This window comes from Lissotriton helveticus, chromosome 1_1, assembly GCF_964261635.1.
Source record: "Lissotriton helveticus chromosome 1_1, aLisHel1.1, whole genome shotgun sequence".
NCBI classification, from domain to species: Eukaryota; Metazoa; Chordata; class Amphibia; order Caudata; family Salamandridae; genus Lissotriton; species Lissotriton helveticus.
The window spans coordinates 1,128,075,905-1,128,103,794 of NC_136057.1; the positions used below are offsets into that span (position 1 = coordinate 1,128,075,905).

Sequence of the window (27,890 nt, forward strand, 5' to 3'; positions counted from 1 at the left end):
TTTTTAGTTTGAGGTGATAGAAAAGCCTATTACTAAATGTACCAGAGCTCACTCTGCAGAAGTGGATTACTCAATTACTTGTGAAGATCTGCAGAGTTACGTGTTGATTTAGTTTAGCCTTAAAGCATCTTTTGTGGTCTTACTGCTGGTTGTTAATCTGTCAATCCATTAAATTGTGCTGAATGCATCTGTCTTTCATTATGCCCCAAATGGCAAATTTTCTTCAGGCTGGAAGCCATAAAAGAAGTATCATTGAACTATTTGGTATTCATAACGTTTCTTAGTAAATTATTTTCTACTCTGTTTTACCTATTGGAGTCTCACAACACCAATCCACTGCAGTTGAACACTAGATTCTTAAAACAGGGTACATCACCATTTATAAAACTATGAGGCTCATGCATGATCAGCATTGACATGCCCTGTATGATATTTGCATTTGTAGCTCTTTCGAAAGGGTTCTACAGAATGGCATCTTAAAGACATATCATTCATGTTGTTATTTTCATAGGTAGAGTGCAACCTATGGGAAGTCACATTTTGTAAATGCTGAGCAAAAGAGTTTTATTATACTTTTTATGTTGTGTTTCCTTATCTGTAGCTCACTAGTACTACTTTATTTGTTATGTTTATCTCTGTATGTTTTTCGAGTTTTTACATTTGAAGAAACATAAAATGTACAACTAAAAATCACTTTCGAAATGCAGAACAAAGTAAAACACAACAAGAGTTCGGATATATTGTTGATCAATGCACCAATATTGTATATACAATTTTGTCCCTTCTGTTTACATTTTAGGTAGGGAGCACATGGGTCTCCAACTGCACTAAATATGAATGTGCAAAGTCTGCTGTAGGTGCAATGGTTCTGGGTTCTAGTGTTGTCTGCCCTCCTTTTAATGAAACTGATTGTTTAAAGGTTTGTACCTTGCCATTTAAGTCATCTCCTCTCCTTTTGATAATGTTATTTCTTTGTAAATCTTACACAAAAGTACACTGCATGTTGTTAGGTAAGAATGTTTTGATAAACAAAGATTAGTAAATTATGTGTGCATGAAAACACTGCATTACCTGTGTGATTAATAACCGAGTAGATTACCTTGAGAGGTATTTTGTACTTGGTCGTATTTTTGGAGGAAAAATATGTTTTAAAAATCAAGACAGTAAAGAAGTTTTGAATGTGAATACGTTAATTTATTTTATAACATTTTTAGAGAGATTCTGGATATTTATTTTAACAAAATAAAAAGTAATGTTTTCACAAGTGCAATGACCTCCTGTAATACACTGCTCTTATCTCCAACTAAACATGCTCTACAACTCTATAGTGATGTTCCAAATGTTTTGCCATCTGAATGAAGTGGTGGCTAGTGATCCTGTACTTTTTTTCTCAATCCAATTACCACTGGTGGGTGATAATAAAATCAATGAGACAATAACACTTTTCAGAATTTTTAGAAATGTTCCTTTATTACTTTATGTAGCTCATAAAACCGTATGCACAGGTACATAAACCCGTGCTCTTAACAGATGCTTTATAATGTTGATTTCTTACCAGTTTTAAAAACAGGTAATCTTAGAAAAGAACATGCCCAGGACTGTGGTCTAATCCCAATCTTTGCACACCTTCAGACTGGTCAAGCATCAGGCTATAGTATGCAGAGGTTATTTAACAACAAGGCAGGACTGGTCGTAGAGGGCACTGGGTGTTTCCCTGGTAGGCCAGAAGGGTGGTGGGCAGTTGTGCAGTTGTGGGCTGGTGGGGCAGTTTCTATTACTGGTGGCCTGTTTTGCAGCAGTGCTGCATAATCGGCCCCTTGTAACAAACGTGCATTCAACAGCAGTGTTCCCACCAGCAATCCCCCCCCCCCACCCCCACCCAGCCCGGTCGGAATTAATCACCAGGGCTGGTATGCGTTCCTAATTGGGCCCTGTTAAACAATCCTTTGGTCCCTAAGTTAGATGCTTCTCGGACAATTGGTCCTCTCTGACTAACCTGCGGGTCCACTGCTGAATTTAATGCTAGGTAAATAACCTGTTTTCCAATGAAAATGAATACTTTGAGAGCAGTCCCACATAGTCTCATTGCTTGCCCACTTGTAGAAAACATTGGACCTTGATTCTTTGACTAAGCTCCTAGGTAACGTCAAAAACATTGCGCCATTGATTGCTTCAAATTTAGTATTCATACAAAACAAATTACATTTCCTCATTAGGATTACTATGATAGGAAAGATGCCAATTCAAATTAATTGAAACGTCCACACAGGGCCTTATTCCAAGACAGTAATCAAGCATGCTAATTTGTTTATATTTCACATGATGTTCAGACATATAACATTGATGGCATGGCATCCTTCTGAAAGTTTGGTGGATGCTTGGAAGCAGATGAAAGGAATACCAAATGATTAGAAGACTTATAAAGCTGCTACATTTTTTGTCTTTGGATCATTATTATACTCCATATGGATTTGCTTTTTTCCATGTACTTTGATTTTGATATTTGTGTTCTAAAGATTTGATGTACTAAACTTAGGACAACAATTCCTTGAAAAAAAAAGTTCACAATTATGACTCTAAACAATCCTCTAAATAACTTTTACAATAATATATTCAAATCAAACTTGTGAGTTGCAATGTTGTAGGTAAAAATTTTAACAAACAAACCGTTTTTACATACAGTAGCTACGTTTTAAATGTATACTAGTTTGGATTATTGCAAATACCCCTAATGTATATTACATTTCTAAATACCATTAATAACTTTTAAAGAGCTTAACATGTTTGCTATAGCTTAATAATAATGTGGAAACAAACAATGTTTGCATTTAAAAATTTCTTATTAAAAGTTACAGGGCCAGATGTACGACCCTTTCATTCAGCATCTCACAATTATAGATATTATACTGTTTTTCTATTCCCTATGGGGTCGCAATTTGCGAGGCTCATTAATATTAATGAGCCTCTCGCAATTTGCGAGCCCATTAGGAATGCCAGCATTCCCAGGGATGGTGGCCTGCTGGGCTCAGAAGGCCACCATGTCTGGAATTGCTTTTTAATAAGGCAGCTTTTTTACATAAATGCAGCCCGTTTTCCTTAAAGGAAAACAGGATGCATTTAAAAAAAGAAAAATTAAACGTTTTTGGTCCATTTTTTAAGGCCAGGAAGTGGTCCCTGGGACCACTGCCTGCCCTTAAAAAATATTTTTAGAGACAGTCACAAAGTGGAAGGGGTCCCCTGGGGACCCCTTCCAAATTGCGACTTTCCTAATTGCAACAGGCAATTCCTAAATAGTGAGTCACAAATAAATTGCTACTCACTATTTAGGAAGTGTACATGGCCAACAGTGGTTTTGCATGCAAAAACGGGTTTCCAAACCAGTTTGTGCATGCAAAATCACGTTGTACATCTGGCCCACTATTTCTTTACTAGAATGCAGAACATATGCAAACATTTAATTTGAAAAAATAAATACATGACTGATTTTAAGAATGTACAGATCTAAGGGTACAGAAAGGGGGTGAGCTGTAAATACATTTACCATATTTGTACCAGTTTTATCAACATTTACAAACAAGCAAAAAATATTAAGATTAGCTCCATTGTTATTAAGGTTCTAGGTTTTACAAACATGGTAACGTTCTCACAAATGATTAAACGTGTACAAGCCTATCTCAGAAGTAAAATGTATTACCCAACTTGGGTGCTTGCTTGCAATAGATTAAATCAAATGCCAAGAAAGTTTAAATTATGATAATCTGTGCCCTTTATAGGGTTTCTGATTTTGCTCTGCAAAATAATTATTTTTAAAATGATCTCAACATTGTTGCTGAGGAACATATTGAACTGTCATATTGTTACCCATGCACATTGCTGACTAAAACCCTTTTCCAGGGTGGAATGGAATTGGACCTCTCACAGATTGGCTGCGGAATGGGTAAAGGGTTTTCTACATGGGGAAAATAGTTTTTCATTGCTTCTGTTTGGAGTTTCTGAAGTGGAGAACTCCATATAGGTAGGACAGTGTCGGATACAAAGGTCATAAGACATCCCCAAACGTACACATGGAAAAATGTGCCTGTCAGTGGTGCTCCTGGTGCTGATGGAAAAAACCCAAACCCTAACGCCATGCCATTGGCAAATGATGTTCTCTTTGTAGGGTTGCATTTCAGAAACTCACTTTATAAGCATTCAGATATAAGCACCATGCAAACTGCAAATGTTTTACAATAGTTTGTTATAGCAAGATGTGTGTTCTGAAGCGGATTGGGCACTTGAAGGTTGCCATGGTTGGGCATGATTTGAATAAGGCCTGTCAGTTCATATGAAACTATGGTTGTGGGTTGGTGCTGGTGAGTGAATAGAATGCTGCATGGAGTGGCTTCTGTAATATTAAGTCTTCATTACAAGTCAGACATGTATATGTTTAATCACAGTAAATTGAAATATAAATGTTTTCTTTTAATAGAATGGAGGAATTGTGCAGACATACAATGATGGCTGCTGCAAGATCTGTAAGTGAAAAAAGCTTGCATTGCGTGGTAGTTTTGCTTTGGTTTTGGAGAGCTGTGTTTTAACTCTTTTGCTGGGATTTGAGGGAGGGGGGAGCATGCAGCACCAAATCAAATTGTATTACCTTAACAACTAATATTCACTGGCCTTGCTTCATATGGCTGCTGATATGGTGATTTCAACTTTACAATTCTGGAGTATAACTACAATCTCTCCAACACCAGCATGAAAAAGAGAACATGTTATTCATTAAAAAAACGAATGGATTGCTTTAGTCTTACAACCAACATGAAAATGTGTGTAATGGAGATTTTCATAATTGTGAATAATTTTAAAAGTACCAACCAAACACATATTGTAAGAGTAGAGTCACTGTATGAAGATTTGGTCTAATTGATAAATATCAGGTGAAAGTCCAGAGCTGCTTGAATTAAATTATACTTTCACCACTGACACGTTTATGTGATCATGTAGAGGTCACTATTTCTCTTTGTGCTTCATTAAATTATTTGTTATTGGTCTACTTGCCATTGCAGACTAAACATCCAGGGGAGAATAATTGATATATCTTGATTTATTGACCATGTGTGGAAAACACATTTGCTTTGCCTTGTTTGGAAACAGTTAATCATTTGAGCATAGTTCAACAAGTGACCAGGTTTTAATGTATTTATTTTGTGGCTTACAAGATGTGCCACATGAAAATTTAGTCTGTTTAAGAGGTTCTCACTGAGCCTCACACCAAGGAGATATCACTGTTACATTATAAGTATTGCAGTAGTTAATGAATCTATTAACTTGCATGATATCCCCGAATAATTATTTCACAGAATACTAATATAAATCTTTGTTGGGTGAATGTAGAATATTGATTTAAATTGCTCCTTCTGCGTCCTTGCTTCAACTAGTCCTTAATATATTGTGTTGCACAATTGCATTGATGCAAGGAAGATGATTTTCCATTTCGTTGGGTTCAGTTAACTTGGGGAATGAAGGCTGTTTCAAATGCCCAGTTGTAGATTCACAAATTGTGACCTTTCATGGACAATTCTGCAATCCTTAAAGACTAGACTAGGTTGCATCTAGTCTTTCCTGGATATGCAATTATATTCAGCAACACCTAAGTACATCTACAAATATGATTCAGTCTGGGAAGCCTTAGTATTTTTGTTTTGAGAGCATGATCATTATTCAACACACATATTCATTATAACTCAAATGCTCATGCATAGGTAATCATCAAACATCACATCGCAAATCAGGTACTCTCAGAACTATTCCCGAATTCTCATTCTCCAACTTCTTTTAAATGATAGGAGAGTGAATTGAATTTAAGCAGAGTAAGAAAGTAAGAGTATTTCCATGGATTGAGGTACCATAAGGTCTGTGAATGATCATTCAAGCATTAGGAAACGTACACATCGGCTTATGCCAGAAAATGGCAAAATACTCAATAGAAATGAGGATTTAAAATTGTTGAAGCTAACAATGCACAGTAGTACAGACCCTCTATGGAACTTAACCCCACAGTTAAACACACTTTGAAAGAAGACATTCGAAAATGTATTTTAAGGTATTCTTTATAGGTTAATGGTGGAACATTCGAAATATTGGTCTAGCTTATTGGTCTGACCTCCCAAGACAAGAACTAATCTAGCACTCAAGATGTAGGGTGATCCTGGGAAAGACAGTGTTATACTTCAGAAACATCTGCTGAGGTGGCTTGTAAGAATAAAATACTTTACTAAATCCAAATGCTACATTAACTGCTGATTGAGAGTGGGATTTAATTGTTAACTAAAAGCATGTGCTCTATGATGAAGCATAAATTCGTGCATCTAAGGCTTGCTGATCCTGGGGTTGTGATGAGAGCAAGTTATATTTGAGAAGAACTTGATTAAATGCATGCAGAACAAGTTCATGTATTTAATTCTTACCTTGCCATAATGAAAAAAGACACCCACTAGAAAAGTGATGTATGTCTTTACACATTGTCACTGAGCTATCCAGGAAGGTGTTAAAACCCGATTCTTGGGGTAACAGGGATTTAATGGCAGCCTCATAACTTCTGAAGGTCTTAAGAGTCACAGGAAAGCACCTTTCATTTTACAGATTTACAGAAGGAATAAAACCTTACTTGGCAGTGTAAGAATTAATGCACATGTAATTAATGTAAAACTGTTTTATTTCACCTAAAACTTATATTCCTAATAATTCTGCCAGGTTCTGGAATGGGTGTATTGCCCTTTACCATTACCCCAGTAGCCCCTACAGATAAAATAAATTGTGAACCAGGTACTAATATTGTTGATATGCTTTGCCATCAAATAATTGTAAACATTTGTTTAATATAAAACTGTTTATACAGTATATATACATTGATATTGATCTAATAATATGAAATGAATTGTTGGAATATCTTCCTGTATGTTCTTCCCCACCGTAGTTCTCAATGTCAATTATGAAAATGAACATGTTAGTACTGCACTAGACCCATTCCATTTCGATTTCTAGTAACTTTGTCAATCAGTCATTAATTAATGAAGATGCAATTGCTGTCCAAATGGGCACTCTTCTGGTTTATAAATTGTCATATGCTGGCTCGAATAACATTAAACTATGCAAATAGAGACAATGATGTTATTCTAACAAAATTATGTGGACATCCTTCCATTTTAACCCTGTATTATCCCTAACATGTCCATCTTCTGATGTCAAAAAATGTAGTAGTTTTGTCATTGTAGAAATCACAAATATACCCCATTTTAAATGAAGTAGTTTGATTGTTAACATCTAATTTTCTTTGTGCATGGCCCCAGTATGCTTTGCTTGCATGTCAGAGGTTTTTATTCTTAACCTTTGTGCCACACTGTATGCATTCAGTGTTATGCCTGTGTAGTGCACCATTATAATTCTTTGTTCATTTAAATTTTATATGATTCTAATCTGTGGATAACTGAATAGGTGGGCTAAAGTAAGTCAGGCCCAGGTGGCCAGGTCTTAGAATAGAACAGGAAAGTTACAATATAACCTGCTGAGTACAATTGGATGCTTTAGGGTGATCACCTTTGTCTAGGTCATTACAGGGCACTGTTTCCAGTCCTGGGTGTTTGTGTTATAGTATAATGCACTCTAGATGCTGATGTCACAAGAGGCTTGTGTGCTGTCAAGAAAGTATGATTAAGATTTAGATTCCATGTTCCTTGTGATTTTTATTTTTGGTGGTAGTAAGGAAGGTAGTTTTGGGCAAGTGTGGACATTTCAGCTCTTAGACAACCAATGCTGCAAACCATCATCAGGGCAAACAGTGCTTTATCTCCAGTGGGATTCTCCAATGATCAAACATCACCCATTAGAGGGGTACCCATGATGGGGCAACGCCGGATCAGTCAATCCCTAACTGAAAGGTCACAAAATGTTTTGCAAGTCTGGCTGAAAAGAGGTGCGGAATAATATTATGTCACCCGACAAATCATTCAAATGTTTGCATTGATGGCCCACTTGGGCTTACTTTTCATCTCTCATGCAAGTTGTCATCACTGGAGCAGAGGTGAGTTTCTTTAAAGAAGGCTCTGGATTCCATAGCTTTCAGATGCAAACTTTAAAGGACTCAATTACAGTTCATGAAGCATGACATCATTGGAGACTAGCAGGGTAATTTAGACCCTGATGGATGGCCTACCAGACTGTCAGGTTTGAGAAGACCATGGGCTTAACTTCCCTAGCAGAGGACCACTTGCCAAATTTAAAGATCTCTGCCATGCCGATGCCAATATTTGTACTTTCAGTGGAGCCACTGATTTGTGGTTGCACTGAAAGCAGAGCATTTGGTTGGGGAGGATCACATTTGCTGCATCCAGTTAGCACAGTCTTTTTAATGCTCAACATGAACGTTTGTTTGTCAAAAACAAACAGTTGGGGTTTAATTATCTCGAGCTGTCATGCCTTGTTGTTGGTTAGGGACAATGAAATCTAGTGATATTCGCCTTCCCTAAACAGCCTCTAGTATGACTTGATGGCACTCTGATAGATGGACCATCAAGCCGGCTGCTTCCACCAATGGAGACAGGTGAGATTCCATTGGCAGAAATATAGTGGTTCCCCACCTCAGGTAACATTACACATTTTTGACAGTGATCTCACTCCACCAAACTCTGAACTACCCAGAACACTGTCCCACATTCTGCACTGTGAAATGCTCTATATGCATTGCTTCAATGTTCTAGCTCACCCTCCATGAAAGCGAACATTGCTCCAGATGATTTGTAGACTCATACAATGATTGTTGATCTTCAGTGATCTCTTACAAATGCCATGGTCCCCATTCTACACAATTATATTTGAAGTGAAGTATATTGGTTGTAGCAAGATGCATACAGATTTATGATTCTTTTTTTCTGCAACAGAATTGATGCAGATACTCCCAAACCATTGAATCACATTTAACTTTGGCATCTGGATAGGGCTCATGTTATCACATTCCATACACAACAGACAACGTACATATACATACAGATACAGAAAGGGTGCTTTAGAAAGCCTCGTTAAGTGTTTCGCTTCTCTGGCTCAGATGACTTTAGTAATTAGTTGTTCTTTGGTTTTGCTATCTCTCCACATATAAATTGGCATTCATTTCTGGCTTTTTCATTATTTTATTGAAATGGTCCATTGCTCTCTCGATATATTTCCCATCCTGCTTAACGTTTTTTTAAATGTAATTTAGTTTATTAATTCCTGAAGGCTTACCAGCTGCCAGGTGATACTTGGCTGCTCTCTTCAACTTCCAGTTCTTTGTTCGCTTTATTTTTTATTTATAGTTTACTGTTCTAATGTCGCAAACAGCCAAGTAAAATACGTCAAAATAGCCAGTACTCTCGACAATCTATGCATGTAAATGCTTTGAGACACATACACATGCATTTGCGCAGATGTCGGACATCTTAGAATAGTGACCAAGATGGCAGGTGTATGCCCACATGACGCTCATGTGGTGTGATGAATGCACTAGCATGCACTGTTGTGTACAGTGGACATATTGTTGATTTTTTCTTTAGGGTGGCTATGTTGGAAATGTAAACAAGAAAAAGAAACCGGCAGACCGGCAGTGCAAACAAGCATTGGCAAAGATAGTAGGTTGGCAGCCACCTTCTAAAGACAAGACCGATTAGCTTTGCCAATGCATGCAGATAATGCATTTTCCATTGTCAAATTGATTTAATTTATTTAACAATTTGATCTATTAGGTCTCAAATAATATCTTCTACAGTGTTTTATCTGAAACGTCATTGAGCTGGTGTTTGCTTTAAGGTATTTTTTGAGGACTCCATTTCATGATGGATACATCTAACCACAGATTACTCACCTTTTGAATATTTCCCCAGGCATCAGAGTGTACCTGGGCACTTTTGTGCAGTACTTTTGCACGCCGCTGAGTGCGCCATTCTGCTCCACACTTATCCCGTTCCATAAATGACAAGCGTAGCCAATGGAGGTATCATTCCCATGCACTGATGTCAGTTTCATTCTGAAATGCTCCAGCTGGAGCAAACACAAAATAAACGCCTGTTGTTCTTAATGAGACCCATACCTACACCCTCTTAGGAGCCTAGGCCATACCTTGCTCTGATCCCCCTGTGAGTTGCCAGATTGTGTGGTGTAATTTCCTGGCACCCAGTGACAGCTCTTATTTGACTCAGTACTTTTCCTCTGAGAGCTTGGTGGCGGAAGCTTCTACCCGTTGGTTCTTTGCATGGGCAATCCCAGTAGCCTTTTGTGTCACTATTCTCACAGTCTCTGGTTCTCTGTTGCTCAAGTCCCCCCAGGTGTTCTGGAAGTTCTTTGTCCCGTACTGACTCAGGCCTTAAAGGATGGCCTTGTCATTGCAAAATGCTCCAATTGTTGGGACCTATATACCACAGATTCCATCGGGAGAGACATTGGCACTAGTGTCGCTGTCCCTTGCCATGCCTAGTTAAGATTGACAGGGTTTCCTGGAGATGTTTAGTCAAACTTCAACCATCTTTGGAGTTCACTATCAACACGCCCTAGTCACACATGGCTCCTTCAGATGCTGCTTTTCATTTAAACCATTCTGGGCATGGTCCAGTTTTATGTCTTTTCCCCAGAAAGGAGAGTCCAGGAAAATCGGATGTATGACATTACAACGCATGCTTTTACCATGCATGCTTTTACATCGCAAGTTTTACAACGCATGCCTTTACAACACATAGCGCTTTGGGATGCTGGATAGTGAATAGTTTAATTTACTATTCCAACTCCAGTCCCCGTGGATAGTAGGGAAGGTGTTGGATAGTAAATTAAATCTATTCCCTATCCTAGAGCACCCTCCAGCGCAATGCGTTGTAATGGTTTGCGTTGTAAAAGTTGCGATGTAAAAGCATTGCGTGGTAAAAGTTGCGTTGTAAGTGATGTTTCCCAGGAAAATCAGACTATGATCTTGATCTTTCAGCCTTAGTCCTGGATTTCAATGCAATAGACTCTGGGGCCTCTTGGACTGATGGCCTCCTGCATCTAGCTCGTGAAGTACAGCAGGTGGCATATGCGGACTCTGCAGTGGGATCTTAAGTCTCTGTGTTCCCAGCATCAAGGGGACTTCTCAAATCATGTCCAGGTCTCAGAGGAGACTGCAAAGACCTGCAATGGTCGTTGCTCAATTGTGACTGAGTCGGCAGCAGCCATTTCCCTACTCTACCCATAACTAACTGCGATAACAGGTGCTTCACTTCTGGGCTTTGGTGACAGCCCGGGAGGGGTGGAGATCAAAAGTTATTGGTCTCTGACTCCACATCAACTCTCTGGAGCTGGCGGCCATCTGCTTGGTGTTGAAAGCATTCCTGACATCCATCAAGAGAAGTCTGATGCAGTGCCTCACAGACAGCACTAGCGCCATGTGGTACTGCAACAAACAGGATGGGGTGGTGTTGCGGACTTTGCACCAAGAGGCGAAGTGCTTTAGAAGTTAATGGACCATCAAGAAATCTTTGAATGTCAGGGCCGACAAACTCAGCCATCATTATCTAGAGGATCATGATTGGCAGTTATATTTAGAGGTGACGCAATTTCTCTTACAATGATGGGGAGGAATTTGGCTTGACCTCGAACCAGTGGAGAATGTTCAATGTCAGCATTGTTGCATGTTGGAGTTCCCATGGCTTTGCTCTCTTTCTCTCAGAGACCAGTTCCACCTACGTCTGGATTCAGGACTTCTGTATGCCTTCCTGCCAGTACCTCGCCTGCTCCAAGTTCTGAAGAAGATTAGGAACAATCGGGCCCAAGTCATCCGAGCTCGGTTTGGCACAGAGTGTATGATATCCAGAGTATCTGGGCTTGAGCATCTGTTCTCCAGTTGAACTGACCCTCTGGCAGAATCCGTTGTTGCAGCAACAGGGCAGGGTCTTACAACTGGGCCTCCGCAATCTCCACCTTTATGTGTGGCGATTGAGTAGTGATAGCTAGACTCTTTTTACCTTCCTTCCGAGGCAGCTGATCTCATCTTGACAGCTAGGCCTCCTTCAGCAAAAACTATATACGCCTGTCAGTGGGACAAATGTTTGGTTTAGCCATCTAATAATCTGTTGTTTGTTCTCTCCCTCACCCAGCAAGGTTTTGATTGGGCATATTTTAAGGGTACCTTTTGTTTCTTTCGTCCTTCTCATGGTTGCCGAACTTGCACTCATTATGTGAATCACTTTATGCATTTTCTTTAAAGTGTTCCAACATTTATTTCATTCTTCACCCTTGGTTATGCCACAGTATGATCTTAACCTGGTCCTTACATATTTGATGTGCACTTCCTTTGAGCTGGTGCACAGCTATCCGTTATGGCTTTTCACCCTCAAGACACTTACACACTTGCCAGGCAGAAATATGTAATTCATACTGTCATTTCAGATGCCATCATTGATTTTATCAATCATATTATAAAACATGTCATGAGTGATTTAATATGGAAGGCAATAAGCACTGTACGGCAAGTGTGCAAGCTATAGTTACTTCATTTTAACTTCAGTTAACTATAATTGGGGATTTTTAAAATTTTTATTTAGGTTAAAATGGAATTTTAACTCACATATTCACCTAACTGTATCAATTTACCTTTCCTTTTTTCAGTGAATTATTAAAGGTTTTTTAAATAAAAAAGAAGTCAGCTTTGCCATGCCTAACTATAACATCAATTTAACCTTTGTTTTTTAGTAAATATCCATAGTTTTTTTAAGGTGAAGAATGATTTTATTACCATGCTTCACTATTCTTCCCACCCGCAGTGCACGGCCTATCAAAGTGATTATTTTGTCGTTTTTCCAACCTTAAAATGTACTTAGGTACTCCCTCTGTCTTCCCTTGGCAGTACTGTGTCGCTAGATATCTATGTATTTTGAAGTTTAGTTTCTCTCAAAGGATTGAACAGATAGTCACCAAATCACAGAAGCACTCCTTTGGGTAAAATTCAATCTTTCAGACACAATTAGTGTAAGTGCATTCAGACGTTTTGGCTGGAGCATTGTCTGACATTCCTACGGGAAATTGCATGGGAAAATGTGTGTATGTGTTTGAGACCACTATATATATGTATATATATATCGTAGCTCAAAGGTTCCCTCCGGAAAGAGACGCACTCAAACTGCAGTGTTTGCAAATGCCATTTAATGGATATAGGCATAACAATCAGGTAGATTCCTTTTCACAGCTGTTGCAACTGTTGAACGCCTAACGTGTTTCCGAGTCTCCTGATTCCTTCATCAGAGGCGGCGGTTGTTCAGGTTGCTCGCTCTGGTGACGCCCCTTCCTTTTCACCATAATCACACGCCCAGAATGGGCTGCTCAGGATGAGACTGTGCAAGGGTTTTTGGGAGTTGCATTCCCAGAGTAGTTAATGGCGATGTCCTGCTGGTAAGTATTGCAAGCTCTCAGATGGGCCTCCGTCTGACTGGCATACCCTCTATCCCACGTTGCGGTTCCAAATAGGAAATGGTTTACCAACCCCCTGGCCCCCTTAGACATGGGGTGGTGCAGTCTCGGCGGCTGGGCTCGCCACCTGAAAATCGTAGCTCAAAGGTTCCCTCAGGAAAGAGAAGCACTCAAACTGCAGCATTTGCAAAGGCCATTTAATGGATATAGGCATAACAATCAGGCAGATTCCTTTTCACAGCAGTTGCAACCGTTGAACGCCTAACGGATTTCTGAGTCTCCTGACTCCTTCATCAGAGGCGGCGGTTGTTCAGGATGCTCGCTCTGGTGACGCCCCTTCCTTTTCCCCATAATCACACGCCCAGAATGGGCTGCTCAGGATGAGACTGTGCAAGGCTTTTTGGGAGTTGCAGTCCCAGAGAAGTTAATGGCGATGTCCTGCGGGTAAGTATTGCAAGCCCTCAGATGGGCCTCTGTCTGACTGGCATTCCCTCTATCCCACGTTGCGGTTCCAAATAGGGAATGGTTTACCAGCCCCCCTGGCCCCCTTAGACATGGGGTGGTGCAGTCTCGGCGGCTTGTATCGCCGCCTACAAATTGTAGCTCAAAGGTTCCCTCTGGAAAGAGACGCACTCAAACTGCAGCGTTTGCAAAGGCCATTTAATGGGTATTGGCATAACAATCAGGCAGATTCCTTTTCACAGCTGTTGCAACCGTTGAACGGGCTGCTCATGATGAGACTATGCAAGGGTTTTTGGGAGTTGCATTCCCAGAGTAGTTAATGGCGATGTCCTGCGGGTAAGTATTGCAAGCCCTCAGATGGGCCTCCGTCTGACTGGCATGTCCTCTATCCCACGTTGCGGTTCCAAACAAGGAATGGTTTACCAGCTCCACTGGCCCCCATATATATATATATATATATATATATATATATATATATATATATATATATATATATATATATATATATATATATACACACAAACATATATATATTTGGTTACAGGGAAGTTAAAGTTAGGAAGTAAAAAGAATGGCTTCATATATGAAAAAGCAGACTTAACTATAACTACCTACTGGTGGATGCTAGTAGGTTTTATATATATATACAGCAGCTGTAGTCTGTGCCTGTGTGTTCTTTGCTGCCTGCAACTGCTACAGGACTTGCTGATGATATTTTGACGGAGTACGGCTGCCTCCGTGTCTCAGACCCCCTCCTTCTTCTACTGTTGGGCATTTTGTGACCATTGTGCAGCCATGCTGGAGCATTTCCGTGGACGGAATTTGGAAGGTCATTGCCCCCTGGCTCCCGCAGCAGACAAACCAACATTTATCGTCGGATGTGGCGGGAACTACGGAATTTCTATGGCTTTGTGTGTGTAACATCTGAACCTAACTATAACATCCCTTTAAGCTTTGGTTTATTCAGTGGATTTCTACGTTTTTTAACAATTTATTTCCTAACTATAATGTTCCTGTAACCTTAGCTTTTTTCAGTGAATTTCGACATTTTTTTATGCTGTATTCCAACAACAATGTTGCTGTGACCTCAGTGTGTGAGTGGGTGTGTTTCTGGTTCTGTGGGTATTTAAGTGGGTGTGTGAGTGTGTGGTGGGTGTGTGAGTTCATGTTTGACTAGCTGTGTTGGTCTAGGAGTGGGTGTGTGAGTGATTGTGTGGGTGTGTGAGTAGGTGCGTGAGTGGTTGTGTGGTGTGTGAGTGGGTGTGAGTGGTTGTGTGGGTGTTTAGGTGGGTGTGTGAGTAGGTATATGAGTGGCTGAGTGGGTCTATGAGTGGGTGTGTGAGTGGTTTTATGGGTTGTGTGACTGTTTAAGTGGTAGGTGAGTATGTAAGTGGGTATGTGGGTGTCACAAGGCAAACAGAGATAATATGAATGAGCTGTCATTTCAGCTACCAGAGCACCTTCCCTAGCCTTTTGGACAAAATCAAGAGAAAAAACAATGATCTCTCACTCTCAAACATGGTTCATCTAAGTCCCATGTCCCTGAGTCCCTGAGTCATATTGTTCATGTTGTGGCCAGCAATCCGTATTGACAACTCCCCTTTAAAAGTGGCTAATCAGAGTATATCTGGACACCAACATTCCTGATATGCCAATTTTTTTAACCCCTTCATGGCCACCCTGAGCACCTGAAAGTCATTCTTTTTTTTAAACATACGGAGCAGATTAAGCAAATCTTGACCCCAAAGGCTTTTGTGTGAGGATGTAAAGCTTCCTCATCCATGTGAGAGTAAAGTCTGACAGTCTGAGTAAAATATATACTCTCTACAGAAGCATAAGCCTGTCAGTTGGTTTCCCAGTGTGCTACTGAGCCTGGCACAGTAATCTAATAAATAACTAGAGCGCTACATTTTTACATTTGTGATATAAGTGTGGCACACCTGAAGCCATCTTAATGGATTAAAATATGTATAACTCAAAGCATTTCCTTTAGAAATGAAGGAAATAAGGGAGTTCATGTTCTACTAGAAATCATAGTTAGTGTTGTAGCAAGCTAAAATGAAGATTTATTTTATATGAGTTCTGAAATGTATTTGTCATCTATGTTAATACAACATTCTGAAATTCAGATTTAAATACACACTTTAAAAACCAGGAACAGTCTATCAGGTAACTCCCAACAGTGCCATAATAAACAAATTGAGCACTAACATTTGTATTAATGAGAAAGTGTGATACACTTAAAACCATTTAATGGAATCGACACCATAAAATCTGGAACATTTTCTTTAATAATTAACACAATGAGGGGGCTCTTTTAGTCATACAAATAATGGTTAGTGCTCTAGAAGGCTAAGATGAGGACAAGGAGGTGCTAGGGACAGTCTCATCATAGCGAAGGGCAGGAGAGAGTGAGCAGTGGCACAAAGATGAACAGTGGATTGCAGAGAGAGAGAGAGAGAGAGAGAGGGTCAGACCACAGATTGCAGGTTGGTAGGGGAAGCAAGCTGACAACAAAGGGCAGGTGGGAGGGGCCAGTAACATGCAGACAGTGAACAGAGGGCAGGTGAAAGAGGGTTAGGGGAAGCATGCTGATCACAGAGTGCAGTTCAGAATGAGCAGGGCTAGCACAACAGACCACGAAGGGCAGAAGGAAGGGGTCAGAGGCTCACACAGAGAACGAATGGGTATAGGCAGGGGTAGCAAGCTGACCATTGAGGGCAGCAGGATGGGGCAGATGCTCACAGATGGAGAACAGAGCACAGGTAGAATGTTCGTTGGGGAGGGCAACAAGCTGCCCTCAGAGGGCAGGCCAGCATGGGCAGCAAGTTCACCTCAGGGAGCAGGAATGAATGGATTAAGATATGGACCACCCCTGAGTTGGTTAACTATAGACGTGGCCTGACAGAAATCATACAGTTTGATGGGCATAAAAATATTGCCTGGCTAAATCATATTTCCCTCTGGTCAAACAGACTAGGGTTATCCCATTATTGGGATGAACCCTTGAGTCTGACACCCTCTTGTAAAAAGTTTTTAAAGTCTGCATTTTGGTCTTACATCAGCAACTCTTACTACACAGCTCATCTACTTACTCACTAACCCAGATGTTTTTAACCCTTAAAGATACTGTTTCCTTTGAACCCTTTATGGATGAGATTGGACCACCGATAGCAAAAACTTTATTCTTGCAGTTTAGATACGGGGTCCTACAGATAAATGCAAATACATCCAGGTGGGGGGGAAACACGGGCACTGACTTATGTATTACTTGTACGCAGAAGGCGAAGGAGGATGACGTCCATCTACTCTTCTTTTGCCCGTTATACAAGCTGCCCAGGGTTCGCTGGATTAGACTTTAATGCAGGAACATGGGCGTTAGGTCATGTAAAGAAGCTGAACGTATATTGTGGACAAATACCACACAGGTGGTGGTGTTCTGTACATCTAGGTTCTTATACAACGTTTTTTTGATCAGAAAGAAGGCTGGGCTAAAATGATAGTGCAATTGAACTGTTTCTATTAATTCTTGCTCTGTATATATTAATTGTTGTGTAATATGTTTTAATTAATGGCTTTTAGATACATTTTTATTATATTTATGAAAGTAGCTCGTATGTTTTAGGGCATAATTTACAAAGCTGATAAATTGTATATTGCTTCTGCCCCAAATTTTTGTAATTGGCCTATGGAGATAATAGTATGTAATGTTTTAGTCTAGTCTAGTCTAGTCTGGATACTTATATTGCGCAGTATATCACATCCCGAGGGAGTCTCATGGCGCATGCGGACAATTCTGAGGTGAGAGAGTGAGTCTGGGGATGGAACTAGCAAAAAAGCCATGTTTTCAGTTTTTTACGGAAGGTCATGTGTTCTGTTGTTGTACGTAGGCTAAAGGGAAGTTCGTTCCATAGGGATGGTGCCCTGAAAGAAAAGGCACGACCACCATTTCTGGCCGTTTGAACTCTGAGCGGCGTGAGCTGTGATTTGGTACTTGATCTCAGCTGTCTACCAGGCAGATACCATGTCAATTTCTGGGTCCAGTATTTTGGTCCTCGACCGTACATGTTTTTATGAATCAGGCACATGGTCTTGAAGATAGTTCTTTTGTTAACAGGCAGCCAGTGTAGGGTTCTCAGGCATGGCAGAGAGGGGGATCGTCTGGGTAGGCCTAGGATTAGACGGGCGGCCGTGTTTTGGACAACCTGCAGTTTCCTGGTATGGCATTCGTTTATGGCGAGAAGCAGAGAATTGCCATAATCAAGCCTGTTGACGATGAGACCCTGGACCAGAATTCTGCGTGCTTCGGTTGGTAGCCATTTAAAGACTTTACGTAGGCTCCGCATAATTCCGAAGCAGGTGCCCACCGTATGATTCACTTGGTCTCTCATGGACAATTTGTTGTCTATGCGGAACCCTAAATTGCGGACTGATTCCTTTGGGACAGGACACTCCCCTAGTTCCGAGGGCCACCAGTCTTGGGTCCAGTGTTCATTCGCTCGTCCGAATAGCATGACTTCAGATTTGGTGCCATTCAACTGGAGATGATTGTGGCCCATCCAATTTTTTACCTCTACCATGCACATTTTAAAGCGCCTTTTAGTGTCGTTTACGTCAGGGCCGAGCGTGACCAGTATTTGTGTATCATCCGCGTAGGATAACACATCGAACCCAAAAGCTCTGATCACGTTGGCCAGGGGAGCCATATATTTTACATTCTGCTTTTATGGCTAAAGATAGCCGAAATAAAGTTGAAACAAACAAACAAACATGTAAAAAATATTTGATAATTATGAAGCTAAATGGCATGTATTCATGGGAGCGGATTATCAGAGAGAGAATCAAGATCATGAACACCATGGGAGTAAAAAGTAATTTTAGTTAATTTTTGCAGTTTGCATTGTGAAGTCTAACAGACAGTGTGCTTAGTGTCCCAAGTGAACTAGAACCTAAAACATGTGATAGTTTTGTGACACACAAAAGGTTTACATTTTTGCAAGATGCCCACAGGTATGTATAAACAAAATATTAACAGCCTTCTAACAAGATAATTGGGGCTGAAAAAGTGGTTTATTTGAAATACGTATTGATGGCGTTTTGACCCCAGGGGCAAATAAGGGGTCTCATCAAGACCTAACAATGTGGGACACCTGGAACAGAATAACAGGAATAGTAACTAGGTCTGGCAAAACAACGATAAACTCTGTATCAGAATAATGCCCTTCCCCTCCCCTGTGAAACGTGGCCAGTTTTAGAGTTAGTATTGTTTGGTGCTCCCCATACTGCCTTCTCCACAGATTCCCTGACTACCACCTTCCAATAGTACCACTCATCTCGCCACAACCCGTCTCACATGCATTTATTTTGTTTTATAGCGCTATTCATACCAACCCTAGGATGTCAGAGCACTTGATATCAAATACACGCTATACAAAGGGAATGAATTTTAAGTGTGTAAATAAGTCTATATGAAACGTTCCACAAAACAATGAGGATTACTGTTCTCGAATCTGCATGGTACACTTTTTTTGCAGCTAGAATAGTAACCCTTTGGGCGACTTTATAATGAGTCCAAATAGTAAAATTTCGATCTCTTGCCAGCAGAAACATTATTCACCTGTGTTGACATTTTTATTGTTGCCTGAAAACTGCTGATGTAAGGTGCTTGTAAAACCATAAATGATTGCCTCCCCCGAGGTGAGTGCCTAGTGCGGCTGCTACTGTCGCACCTCCCTAAAGCTGACCCTGCATTGAAATTATGGCACCCCTTAGGGGGTGAAAACCCATAAAAAAGGCAAAACAAAGGGCAGAAAATATGCAGAAAAGGCAAAACAGAGCAGAAGAGGGCAAAACAGAGATCACTCAGACACACACACACACCCACTCACGGACCCACTCAGACACTCATACACCCACTCACAAACCCACTCAGAGACTCATGCATCCATATACAGACCGACTCAGACACTCACACAACCACTCACAGACCCACTTAAATATTCATGTACCCCCTCACAGATAGACTCAGAGACTCACAAACCCACTCACAGACCCACTCACAGATTCACACATCAACTCACAGACCCACTCAGAGACTCACACACTTACTCAGAGACCCCCTCAGACAGTCATGCACTCATTCACAGACACACTCAGAGAGTCATGAACTCACTCACATACCCACTCAGAGACTTATGCTCTCACTCACAGACCCCCTCAGAGACTCATGTACTGACCCACAGACCCATTCACATACTCTAACACCCACTCACAGACTCAGTCAGAGAGACTAACACACCCACTTACAGGCCCACTCAGACACTCATGTACTCACTCCTAGACTGGCTCACACACTAATCGAGGCACTTGGAAACCACTCAGACACTCTGACACCCACTAACAAACCCACTCAGATACTCAATCTCCCACTGAGACATGCACTCAGACACTCACTTTCTTACTCACTCACTTACACACCAAGTGAGACACAACCTGGCAACTGCAGCAATCTAAAACTGCAACAGTGCACAGCAGAGGGGGTAACCAGGAAGTAGAAGACTGGTAGTCCCAGTGTGGCGGAGATTGCTTTCCTGCAGCAGGGAGCAGCAAACTGACAGGGGGTCAATGGCTGCTCATAGGGGGCTTGCTATGGCCTCCAAGAGTAGTCCTGGGAGGTGGAAGGGGCTAGCCAGCAGGGGGAGGTGTGGGTGGGAAGAAAGGCTGGAGTGGTGAGAAAGAAGCCTCTATAAACAAAACGATCTGGTAAATGCAACAATCGAAAACTGCAACAGTGCTCAGCGGAGGGGGTAACCAGGCAATAGAGGACAGGTAGTCCCAGTGTGGTGTAGATCGTTTGGTGGCAGCGGGGGTCAAGGGCTGCTCCAACTTTGCAAATTTGCTTGCTGCCCAGCATTGCATAAACCTTTAGTCCTTAGTCCATGGTACAATATGTACCCAGAGCCTGTAAATTAAGTGCCTACTGTGATGTCCTGGGGGGCTTTAAAAATGTAATCTTGTGGTGGATTGGGACTACTAAAAGAACTAAAGTCAGAAGGTAAAATCTTTGGCCACCACAAACCGGGTTGGTGTATTGGATTTACACTCACTTGCGGTCAGCATGAAATTGTTTCCAGGACCTCTTCCACCACGACCTTTGACTAATATTGGCACTTTGTGCTTCTTGGCACTATTTTCATTTAAACCTTTAAAAGTTTATAACTCTGGTTCCTCTAATTTAATGTTCATCATTTTGGTGTCATTTTGTGCATTACATTATAACCATACAATTCTAAATAGTTTGGGATATTTTCATCGTTTGACATTTTGTTTTTTTATTACTCTTTCAGTACTGCATAAATAACTTATACATTAACTCTAAAGTTAAGCCTGACCGGATTGTTACAATCTACCAGATGGTTAAGCACAGGTTTATTTAGTGACTTTTGTGGTTCTCCTTCACAAGGATAAGGAATATTATTTCAGGTGGGGCTTCATCCCCCAACTATACCCCAATGTTTTACTGTTTGAATTAGTTTAAACAAAGGAAAAAGATGTCTTTGCTTCATCTGAGCTAACCAAAGTGGGAATCGCTGTACTCCTTCCGTAATCTCCACCTGTTGGTATTATTATGCCACCTAGAGGAATAACTCCTCAAAAAAGGAGAAAGCTTTGGGGGGTGAAAAGATACCTGTAATGCCTAGTATGTTGCAAGTTTCTAGTCTGTATCTTGTAGCTGATTAGAAGTTCATCAAATCCATCTTGAAGATCCATTGATTTAATCCGTGTGTTGCGTTACTGGTGTGAGTAACCATATTATGTAATTGGTCAATAAATTGTAGGTAATGTCTTGAACTGTTATTTTCTTTGATCAAAATTAATCTCTTTAGCAATAGAGATGTGTCCTTAATCTGTGTATTTTGCAGGCTATGGTAGCAATTTGAACTAAATGATCATGTGTTCTTTAATAGAGCTTGGTCAATATCTCTTTAATGCCTGACACATTGGTTGCTACTACTTTGACCTAGTAGTATGTGAGTAAAGTGATTAGGCATATGTGTGGTCTGCATCACCAAGTAACACACATAGGGCCAAGTTCAAAAGGTTGCAAGTGCAAACTGTCACTGTCAAGTTCTCTTGTTATCTTTAAAGAATGTTCAATTAATTTACATTATGCAGTGATAAAAATTAAGCTTTCAAAGATTGAGAGACCCGAATAAAGAATTGCAAGTGAGTCATACTCCTCAAGTCATTTTGAAGCTATAAAATCTTTAAATACCGTATCATTAAAAGCAGCTTGTTTCTACCCGAAATCAACTGAAAACAGACTGTACATAACCAAGACCAATGTTCTCATTGAGTCATCTTCTTAACATGTATTAGGAAAAGTTCAGTGTCTTATCAGATCTACATGTTAATGATAAATGCATTACCTCTGTGACCAGTCAGCAGCTCCTCTGTCTTAATTCAGGGATTTACAGATGAGCGTCAATCCTACATGACTATAATACATTGCAGAGATTTATATAGCCCTTTCAAAACAATCATGGCTCATCAAATAATAATTACTGCTTATGAATAAGGTTGATGCATTTTTCAGACTTTAGTTGTATGTTTCCAACATCGCTTCAAATTAGGGGTGGACGGTGAACTGAACTGCGCTGGTGGAGCTTGAGAAGTCCACCTCCTGCATGGCATAGTGGAATTTACCGGCCTAACACGTATTGTCCGAAAAAAGTCGCACAACCTGAGAGCATTAGAGTCCAACAGAATTTCTACTTTCAACACAATGAACGAATGCCGCCCACAGGATATCTTTGACGCGACATAAGAGGTGGGATCTGCATTTGCCAGCTCCCAATGGACGCCACGGTCCAACTTTTTTGATTGTGACATCAAGAGACATAGATTGAACAAGTATCCATTTCTTTGAGAGCCTAGATGCTGCTGGGCAGGGAGGCACAGGTCCTCCAGAAACACAGCAGTTAGGAAGGCGCCTGAGCAGCCTCCAGACATGCACTACGAGGAGCATGAAGTAGGAAGCTGTGCTGGTGGGATGCTAGGGTGGAAATGATGGGAGGGGGCACGGCAAAGGAGAGAGCCCTCTAGCTTTTCAGTGTGTAGTCAGGCCCACAGCACGTGTGACCTGCTGACCGCAGGGGTTCTGGGGTTGCAGCTGAAAGTGTTTGTCAGGTCACTAACACTGGGCTCTCCCATGCTGTAGAGCTGTGCAGAGACTCCAAGCACGCTGCCTAGCTCAGTTCCCACAGAGACATGTGCTACTCATTCACAGAACTGATAGAGTGTACCCTTCTCTAGGGATGTCCTACATACCCTGGGGCATCTGCTCCAGGCAGGCAAGAGTGCTGTCTGGCTCCACAAGCACAGGCGGTGGACACCCATGCCTGCTATTCTCCTGATACCGAAATGCCTTTTGGGTGATTTGACTTGTCATCGCATGGAGTCCTAGCTACCTAGACTGCTACAAAGAAATCTGACCGCACTCACATCCTTGGGGCCCCAAGGACGCTGGCTGTGCACTGACTGACAAAGCAGGCAAAACCAAGGAAATGCAAGACGGTGGAATATGGCACTGACAAAGCAGGCCAACCCTGGTGAACCCAAGGCGGTAGAATACGGCAGATGCACTGCAGAGCGTGTCCCCTAGTCCCTAGACTAGTAACTAGATCAGAGTGGAAGTCTGTGGAATTCCACTGAGTTTCTGTGCAACTCCACGGAATTCTGCAAATTGCAACTCCACAAGCTGCGCAACCCCCTACCTTAAATACACATACAGACATATTAAAATGAGAAAATACAATCATTGCAAATAAAGGTGAATGACCAGTTAAATGTAGAAACAGGTAATGCATGCTTAACAAGACCTGCCAACTCACACAGAGCCACCGTGTGTCACATGATTTTGGCTTCCTTCACCCGGTCACCCGGTGCAGAGTAGAAATCACACGGCGGCAGGGAAAACAAGCTGCAAACCACTGTAAACAGTGGATTTTCAGCTCGTTTCAGAGCAGTAACAGGCGATATCCATTAAGAGGTGTGAAAACTCCCCAGGCCATCGGCGACAGCCTCAGTGACCCTTTGTATTTATATCTTTGGGAGGGGCGTGGAGGGCTTGGTGAGGGGCAGAGTGCCTCTTAGCTAGGTCTCAGCATAAGGCCCCGACCCTCCAAGCCCCCCACCAACTCACATGTTGGCATTAATTTGTAAATTGGCAAATGTGCAAGAGGACATCAATGTCCAAGTGCATATACTGTCCCATTGATGCACATATGTTAACACTTATTGCTTTAAGTGGGATACAAAAAACTAGGGGGGGTCTAAAAGGGGCATGGCAAACCTCTTAAAGTGGTGTGGTTAATCCAATTAGAATCATGGCCTAAATCATGAGAAGTCGCATTATGTCCTGCCTCAATATTATGGTGCAATTTTTGGCACACAGTTTGGCTGTCCTTAGAGGGTACGGTGGCCCTTCCGCCAGACTGTATAATTTGCAGTATGGTAACATAAGGACTTTTTTTTATCTCTTCATCGTCTATAACCAACTAAAATAATGGCAAATCAAATAGGCTAAAATATGTCACTGACATTAATAAAAAATGCACACAGTAGGGATCCATAGTTAAACAGTATTTACTCAATTTGAAAAATGCAAATTGAAAAAAAATGACTGCAACAACAATTCAATTTGTTAACTACTACTGAAACTGGGAGCGTCCAACAAAAACAGCAGAGCTAAGAAGCAATGTGCACAATCATCCTATTAGTGTGCTGAAATCACTTTGTGTCTTTAACAATTGCATAAATCGCCACACCAAGATTGAACAGTGATCGCTATACATTACTTTAATCACAGCACACACACACCCCACAATTCCGATCAGCAGCTCACCCTTCATGCAGTCTGGGGTAATGGATAATCACAGGTCCAACAATAACTCCCTCCGTCCAGGCCTGCCTGATGTTTGAATGACAGCAGCTCTGGGAATGACAAACCATTAAAAACGGCAAATGCTATTCACTTCTGACCGCAGGGAATGTGCTACAATCGATTCATGATTCGCACCAAATTCCAAAACTTAATGCCCACTTTTGTTTAAGAGTAGAAGGCCCTCGCTTCAGATCATTTATTTCTCCGCAATGGATTTGGAACAAACTAATTTCCAAATATTAAAGTTTATTTGGCCTTGGTCGCAAGCTGCAACATTTCACATTTTCTGTCTGCATCAACCCTGTAAAGCTTACAGGGGATATGAGTATCTCTCACCATGTTCCCACCTCAATGGTTGACAACGAGATGATGTTGCTGCTCCGCCATTGCAAAAAGAGAAAGGAAATCCAGAGAGAAAATTACTCTCTTTAAATGATGTAAAACGCTCACCTGGCATGACGTCAATGAGCAAAATGAGCAGAAGCACATCGATTTGCATACTCGCACTGCAGTCTGGAATTTTTTGTACCGCATGTACCAAGACATAAAACAGAGCCCCATGAGACCCGTTTCAAGGCCTCCTTTTGAAAACTGCTGGAGTTCAACACTGTCAGGATCCGGCCCATCTAAAGCCCTGGTAACACACAAAGTACTAATGAAACTGAAGTATAACCTTTGTGGGTAGCCAATTCGAAACAAGGAAAATATTTTTAAGGAGAATAATGTATGATAGCTCACACACTAATAAGAGCTGAAATGCAGAAGCAGCTTGTGACAGACAGTTAAATACTACACACACACACACACACACACACACACACACATATATATATATATATATATATATATATATATATATATATATATATATATATATATATATATATATATATATATATATATATATTTAATACAATATTTTCTTCTGTTTCATCTGGTTACTTTGCTGAAAGTTGAGTTTCAACACTCCTTGAGTTTCATCTTGTTACCTGTTTACGTTAATATTTTAGTTTCTCGTGTAACACACATGGAACTGTAGTGAACAGATTTCTCATTGGTGTAACATACCTAAGTGGTAGAAAGCAATGGATGTATCTTACTACTATGCATTTGAAACCCTCTCCCGGACTAAGAGAGAGAGATTATTTAATGGTTACCTAACATTGAAAGAATGTTTAGACTTTGTTTACATTTCAATAATAAATTATTGATAAAACAATGAACAACGGTGAAGGACATCAGATTCATGTGATCCTCTGATTGGAGTGTGTACTCATATTTAGTAAATTTAACACGTTTGCCACATTAGTTGCAGGCTGCCCAAAACATGTGTTGCTAGCTAAAATTGATTACAATAGAACTGCAAGAGTATGCGCTGCATAATTTGCATTTTATTTGCCTCATAATTTAGATAACTTTTAGGGGTAGGCGTGCTTTCATGCTGGTCGACAGAAGTAGTTACATGTGTGAACTGACTTTTTGTGACCAGTGTTTTATTATTTTAAATAAGGAACACAGGGGTTCACAGAATGATATGCCTTGTTAATATTCACCCAGTGATTGGCTGCAATAACATTCATGGTGGCCTGCAAGGGAAAGCAGACCACCATCCCTGTTCTTGCATTAAAAAAACAAACTAAAGTAGCCCACATTCCTTAAAGGAAATAGAGCTTCTTAAAAAAGTTAATTTCGAAAACCTTCAGTGAGAGTTGTGATTGCTCTCCTCTACCCACACCCCCTTTATTCGCCACCCCAAATCCCAAAAATAAATGGGGTCGAAAGTGGACTTTTCCTTGAATCAGTCAAGAAATGTCCTGCCTGTTCAGAGCTTGTGGATATCCTACCGTATCATACACGAGCTGCAATATTTTCTCCTTTTTTTTCTAACAGTATGATGAAATACCTGTTTTTAGAGTATCTTTGTAGCACACAATCTCCCACAACCAAAATCAAGAATCCCACATTGAGGAATTTTGAAAGTGTGAGTAGAGTTCTAGCCAAAATCCGAAATGTATTCCCACTCCCACAAAAACCAAACTATCCGTGAAAGGGAAAAAAAACCTTTCACAACTATGTACAAAACCACAAACAGATCCCCAAAGAGCACTGGAATCAATGTGGCTGGAAACGCTCGTTCATGAAAATAACCCCAGAAAATGGCCATTTCATGGGTTCTTAGCAGAACCAAATTAATGTCTGATAGCTCCAATAGAGATGTTTCTCATTATCTAGGGAGCCTTTGACCTGTTGACTGTTCAAGCTCAGAGTAGCACGGACTCGGGAGATGCAACTATCTCTAAAGCAGAAATGTGTGTGTCTTTACAAAACTACCTATATGTGGAAACCATCTAAATAATCATTATCACCTTCAAAAGATTTTGTGCTTGCAGTTTTAATTTAGTTTGACCTATTTGGAAAAACTCTCGTGGGATCTAACAGCCTGCATTGTGATCTGCTGGGTCACAGAGACACATTTGTGGTCTATAAACAATAAAATCATATTTTACAAGTATGGAAGAAAACTGTATGTGGAAAATTACCATCTTTTACTTGGTGTACCCTCCGAATTTTGCCTTAACTGTTTTTGCTGGTTGTAGATCTCTATGCACTTTACTCTTGCTTATCAAAGGTATAGTGCATGTACTTCTCCTTGCAACATGATGAAATTGGAGCACCCCTAACTGGCATATTTTACTTACCTATAAGTCCTTAGTCTATGGTACAATATGTACCCAGAGCCTGTAAATTAAGTGTCACAAGTCAACTGCAACACCTATTGTGCCATTAAATACAGTAACAGTGTAAAACATGGCTTCAGGCCTAGCATTGTAGCCTGACTAATACAGCTTTTAAACTGCAATTCGACCTGTCATAGTGAACCCTTTTGACACGTGTAAACATTTCATTTAAATATTAACAAGTCCCCTTCAGTAGGCCTTACTGCCCATAAGAGCGGGTGAATGGTATTGAATAGGACATGTAGAACTGTGATATTACTCCCGTCCTTACAATGAAAAGGCACCAATAGCTATTTTCACTATAG

The 27,890-nt window shown here is 40.7% G+C and overlaps 1 protein-coding gene across 1 annotated transcript in view; it reads left to right on the forward strand.

The window, feature by feature from the left end:
- The window catches only part of OTOGL (otogelin like), a 1,067,300-nt gene that overhangs the window by 1,021,461 nt on the left and 17,949 nt on the right, over positions 1 to 27,890 (forward strand). Inside the window, exons 54-55 of the mRNA XM_078649280.1 lie at positions 800 to 919; positions 4,469 to 4,514. Coding sequence (XP_078505406.1) covers positions 800 to 919; positions 4,469 to 4,514 — 166 coding nt within the window. The remainder of the gene's footprint in view (positions 1 to 799; positions 920 to 4,468; positions 4,515 to 27,890) is intronic.